The sequence below is a fragment of the Rissa tridactyla genome, chromosome Z (genome assembly GCF_028500815.1).
Source record: "Rissa tridactyla isolate bRisTri1 chromosome Z, bRisTri1.patW.cur.20221130, whole genome shotgun sequence".
Taxonomy (NCBI): Eukaryota; Metazoa; Chordata; class Aves; order Charadriiformes; family Laridae; genus Rissa; species Rissa tridactyla.
This window is the reverse complement of record NC_071497.1, coordinates 1,200,089-1,206,088: the sequence shown is the minus strand read 5'-3', so window position 1 is coordinate 1,206,088 and position 6,000 is coordinate 1,200,089. Positions and strand designations below refer to the sequence as shown.

Below are 6,000 nucleotides of genomic sequence, written 5' to 3'. Positions count from 1 at the left end.
AGGAAGTGAAGACCTGTGTATTCAATATGACCCCCTGGCCCCTTCTGCTGTATTATTTCATTACAGGGCTTTGGACACACACATCTGTATGTGAAATAGGCAGAATTTTGTAATTCAGAGCCACTTAGTCTGAATTACAGACAGTGCTGCCGTCACTGACGGCCACGGCAAATCTTACTTTGGCTGCAGTTGGGAGCGGTAAGGACTCCCGTGCTCCTGGTGAAGAAATCCTCTGCAAGTCTTCATTTTCAATAAATCACGCATTTTGTCTACCCAACCCCTGGTTATTTCCTCAAGACATTTTTAATTCTAAACTGTATTTCCCGGTCCTTTTAAGTCAACAGCTTGACTTTATCTTACTGTTTTCTTTACAAATGTTAAGACCACACACTGAGCTCTGCTAACACACTGTATTATGCTACTAGTAGACAAATTTTAACATCACATCACATACATGTTGCAGTTGCTGTTGGAACATGCCTTTTAAAAAATACCTTTATTGGATGAAATTGTCTCTTTCGCAAGAAAAATCTGGTTCTTCAATATAATTTATTATGCCTTTTAAAATTCTGTCTGTTCAATAAAATCTTTGCTATATTATAAATACCTGTAACGAAAATATAATTTAAAATTCTGAGAGAAAACATTTTTTTTTCCTTTTACATTTTTCACAAAACCCACACAGGCACCAAGGAAAGACTAACAATAAAAATAATTTACTCCTGTACAATCTACTCTGGGTTGGAAACATTCAAGAGAGAGATTTTAAACTCGTCCTCTGATGAAACTTTGGCTACAACATGGGAACTGATCTCAAAACAAAGGTGGGTCCTGTGTTTTCCACCCATTTAACCTGAAAACTGCTGTCAAGGGCTGACTGGGTGTTGCTAGTACTTTCCTCGCTGTAACATACCTGAATGAGCACTGGCTAAAAATCGCTGTTATCTGAGGGAACCAGACTCTCAGCTTCACTGCACAGGACTGCAAGTGGTCCCACCTCACCAGATGGGAATAGTTATCACGGAGATTAACTCCCAGTTCTGAAAATTAAACATCGGTGGAAAAAAGTTAGTGCTCTCAACAGCGGCAATTACAAATTTTTATGTTTTGCTTGTTCAGTAGTTCTGTACTGCCAGAAAGCTTGCGTGTTGACGGGACGGCAGAAGAAAGCTTTCCGATTGGGACCACTTGCAGGGTTTTTTTAATGACTTCTCATTCTAAGCAAATTTCTTAGTAGAGAGGGAGCGATTCAGTATAAGAGACATTCAATGGTGGCGTTGTTATCTTTGAAGTATAGACTAGAAATATGGAACAATTCTTCAAATCAGCTAAGCTAACCCTATCTAAAGCTAGCAAAAAAGCAGACTAAGCCCAAGGTAGGCACGAAACCATCGCAAAGAATGAAGAAGCAGGGATTTTTAAACCTTAAGTTTGGCAAGACAATTTTCAAAGCTGTCTTTAGAGCTGTCCCTTTTTCCATAGAAGGAGACTTAAGTACTGTTACAGTAAATAGACATACCTTTAAAATTACAGAATTTAGTGTGAAGTTTTAAAAATCTCTTTCCAAACTGATGAATTACGAGCAGAACGCTAAATTCCTGTCTTAGAGACACTTGCATCATTTTTAAGTAATAGACAGTGAAGGAGAATCAAATGTTTCTAGAATGCCTGGAACACACATTTCAACAGCAGATGAGACAGAAAGAAAAGTAAAATCCAGTCAGCACTTGTTTGAATTATCTTTAGCACTGCAGTGTGGCATATATCCCCTGGGAATCTTTATTTTCTTGTTCTAGATCCCCTTCAGTTTTTGAGTATCCAACACTGCATTGTTTGGTTTTTTAATTATGAAAAGCAAAATAATATGTCCATCTTGACTGACTTTTACAGAGGTATGGGTGGAAAACTGTTTAGTACACTGCTAATGTCAGGGAGCTGCCCGCCCTTGCTGCTTTCTGACAGCCAGCTGTTTCCTCCTCTTCCACCGTCTCCTTCCTTCTGTTCCTCTCCTCCATATTCCACAAACTCTTTCCCTTCATTCCAAGTCCTTCCTCAGGGTGGGTTTGGTTTTTTTATCTCACACCTCTCCCCATCCATTTTGCCTTAACTTCCTAGATACTTGGGAAATGTTGACAATCTACCACAGTCCCTCCAAGATCCAGTCTTTAGGTGGACTTTGCTGGTACAGTTATCCTTTCTGTTCCACTTTGGTCACAGCTCAAGGAAAGGACAAAGGGGTCTCAGTTTTGTTGTCCTGACCGCTGCAGACATAGGCATCTCAAAAAGCATTTTTATTATTTAAATTCAGACATTTATCTGAGGTTCCATAGGTAGGAGGCTCAAAGCTCATATAGTTGACACAAATAGATTAGTACTCCGTCAGGTGATTCAGAAGCTAGAAGACTAGCCAGGCGCTCTGAAGTGCTGTCTATGGGAGCTCTGTCTTCATTAACTCCATACAGCCTAGAAAGAACAGGCTCATAATTCAGGCACCGCGCCTAGGTAGTTACAGTTAGGTGGGGAGAACACCACCCTGTGGTCTGGGATGCCTCATTTGGGGCTCTTCTATGTTAGTGTATGTCTGTCTGTACTCTAAATTTGTTAATCACTTCTGATGCTCCAATCCAGCTGCAGCCTCCCAGCTGCTCCTTTGTGGGAGAACAGAAGGGTAAGGGAGCATTGTTGTTTGGAGAAGGAACAAAAAACCTATGACGGAAGCAGTACTGGCTGTCTGGAATAAATGCCAAATGTAAGACAGACTGCAATATTCGTTACAAATCCAGGGATGAGAGTATCTCCCCATAGCTTCAGCAGTTCGGTTCAAAACTGCTTGGTAATTCAGGTTTTGAATCCTACTGCATGCTAAGTGAATAGGGTGGAAGAATAAGTAACATGAAAATTGTTTAAAATAGAGCATTAGGGTTTCCAGGGGAATACTATTGCCTTTCATGCCTGAGGGGGCAAATCTAGTCTGATGATAATGAAGAAAGGCTTTGAACAAAGCTATTACTAAAAAGCGTCAGTTTACTGCCTTATCCTCGCACACCCATTTTTTCCCTTCCTTGATATTTGTATTAAATATGAAGCAATCAAAGCAGCAATCACACAACTAGAGCATACAACAGACTTCTGAAAAAAAACTACAGGTGGGGTGGGAAGAATGAATATTTCCAACTCAGTGCCATACCCTACAGTTTAGTTTCCTTCACTTATAATATCAACCAAGGCTTGCAGCAGTCTATCATCTCTATGCTTGTACGGTTTGGCATTGTAAAAAAGATCAACGTAGTCACTGTACAGACTTTCTTCTGAGTCTCTTAACTGGGACGGCTTGTTTAACTTTTCGAGGGCTTGATAGAAGTGTTCATATGGAATATTTGACTTCTCACTTGCTGTCTTCTTTGGCAGTCGCTTCTGAGCCATCTGTCTGTTAAAAGCACTTCGCAGTAAATGTAGCATAGCCTCTGACGGGATTTTATCTTCTGCTTTGTCACTGCTACTACCGGTATCTTCTGTGACTTTGGGTTTTTCACTCAGGTCCTCTTGTGTGGTATGGTCCTAGAATACAGATTAGCATAAAAAAGGTTATGTGTCAACGAAAAACTGACTGGATTAAGATACAGCCTGACTAGTGATTTCCATCTACGTGTGGGTAGATGCTATTTTTTCATTTAGGAGCCACTAGCATCTAGAAAAGAACTAGACCATTATACACCAAAACAGACCATCAAAAGGACTGTATCATATAAAATATCAAATCCCGCCACAATGTAGGAAGTTACAAATTCAGATTCTACACTGTCAGGATACATCATGTCATTATACAGCAGGATTTGTCACAGTCCTAGGAGGTATTTCTGGTTGTACTATGGGAGACAGCTCCTCAGCAGTCTCACCGAAGGAAGTACATGCAGTGGTGATGGCAGCTCTGATTGCGCCGCACACCCTTGTGAAAAGGGCTGAACCAGTGCTTCTGTACAACCTTCTGTGTAGATGCTCTCACCTGAGAAAAGACTGTGAAGCATGGCTATTGGGTGGCCATGACATCTGCCTTGGAAGCTTTGGAATACGAATACCAGATAAAGATGTACAGAGAAGCTGTTGAGAGGCATGATCTCGTTTCAGCAGTGCCCATTATGCCTCCCATGCTGACACGGTAGCTTCCTCATTTACACTAGGATTGTCTTTCTAACTCAACACTCATTTCATCTTCATTTGGTTTTCACTATGCCCACCAATCTTCTCTTACAGTACCTCCAAGTTATTTTCTTGCACATGGCTGCCACACCTGCAGACGCTTATTTAATGTATTTAAAGACCATAATCATGTCTCCCTCAGTCGTCTCCTTCATAACCTGGGAGGAAGGTTAATCTCTCTATACTTTACGGCCTACCTGTAATTGTGCAAAGAATGTGACACCGTCCCACACAACATCCTTGTCTCTAAATTAGAGAGATACAGCTTTGACAGAAGGACCACTCAGTGGATGAGGAACTGGCTGGATGGCTGCACCCAAAGAGTTGTGGTCAACGGTTCTATGTCCAAGTGGAAACCAGTGACGAGTGGCGTTCCTTATGGGTTGGTACTGGGACCAGTGCTGTTTAACACCTTTGAGTGCACCCTCAGCAAGTTTGCTGATGACACCAAGCTGTGTGGCACAGTTGAAACGCTGGAGGGAAGGGATGCCATCCAGAGGGACCTGGACAGGCTTCAGAGGTGGGACCATGCCAACCTCATGAAATTCAACCAGATCAAATAGAAGGTCCTGCGTGTGAGTTGGGGCAATCCCAAGGACAAATCCAGGCTGGCTGGAGAATGGATTGAGAGCAGCCCCGAGGAGAAGGACTTGGGGGTGTTGGTGGGGAGAAGCTCATCATGAACCAGCAATGTAGGTTCATAGCCTAGGAAGCCAACTGCAGCCTGGGCTGCATCCCCAGCAGCGTGGGCAGGGGGGTGAGGGGGGGATTCTGCCCCTCTGCTCCGCTCTGTGAGACCCCCCTGCAGCGCTACCTCCAGCTCTGGGGCACCAACAGCAGAAGGACACGGAGCTGTTGGAGCGGGGCCAGAGGAGGCCCCGGAGATGCTGGGAGGGCTGGAGCCCCTCTGCTGGGAGGACAGGCTGAGAGAGCTGGGGGGGTTCAGCCTGGAGAAGAGAAGGCTCCGGGGAGACCTTCCAGCCCCTTCCAGTCCCTCAAGGGGCTCCAGGAAAGCTGGGGAGGGACTCTGGAGCAGGGAGGGGAGCCATGGGATGAGGGGGAATGGTTTTTACTCTGGAAGAGGGGAGATTGAGATGAGATCTGAGGCAGAAATTCTTTGGTGTGAGGGCGGTGCGCCCCTGGCCCAGGGTGCCCAGAGAAGCTGTGGCTGCCCCATCCCTGGAGGGGTTCAAGGCCAGGCTGGACGGGGCTTGGAGCAACCTGGGCTGGTGGGAGGTGTCCCTGCCCAGGGCAGGGGGGTTGGGAATAGATGATCTTTAAGGTCCCTTCCAACTCCAAACATTCTGTGATTCTATGACATCCTAATTACTTAATGGGGAAACAAGTTGATGTGATGTGATTAATAAAGTATTCCGAAGATGTGGACATAATCAAGCATTGTGAAAATCTACAATACTACCATTCTGTGCATCCAGAAACCCCTGTCACTCTCAGAAGCCTGGAGTATGCTTAGACCACCCTACCTGAAAGGTAAAGAAGGGGTGACAAAGGAGCTAGCAGCAACAGATCCACTTAACAAAACCTTCTGAATCAGTGAGTCCCTGACTCTTGCCACGTCTTTTGTTACAAAATTCCTTCCAAACTCCCTGGAAGCACTCCAGCAGGGAAAGCTTCTTTTGGATGCGACACTTATTCTCACTAGCATTACATAAATTTAGTGTGTCTGCCAGAGATGTCTTTCTCACTCCTTGTACCACTCAACTGCATTAGCTATTGAGTTCACTGCTCTAGTAGCAATATCCTCTTACCATCCTAAAACCCTTAGATGTTAGCATATGAAAA

General features: G+C 44.1%; 1 protein-coding gene across 1 annotated transcript in view; it reads right to left on the bottom strand.

The window, feature by feature from the left end:
• Positions 1-409: 409 nt before the first annotated feature.
• The window catches only part of PCSK1 (proprotein convertase subtilisin/kexin type 1), a 31,797-nt gene continuing 26,206 nt past the window's right edge, over positions 410-6,000 (bottom strand). Inside the window, exon 14 of the mRNA XM_054186910.1 lies at positions 410-3,558. Within this exon, the coding sequence (XP_054042885.1) occupies positions 3,196-3,558 (363 nt within the window). The 3' untranslated portion in view covers positions 410-3,195. The remainder of the gene's footprint in view (positions 3,559-6,000) is intronic.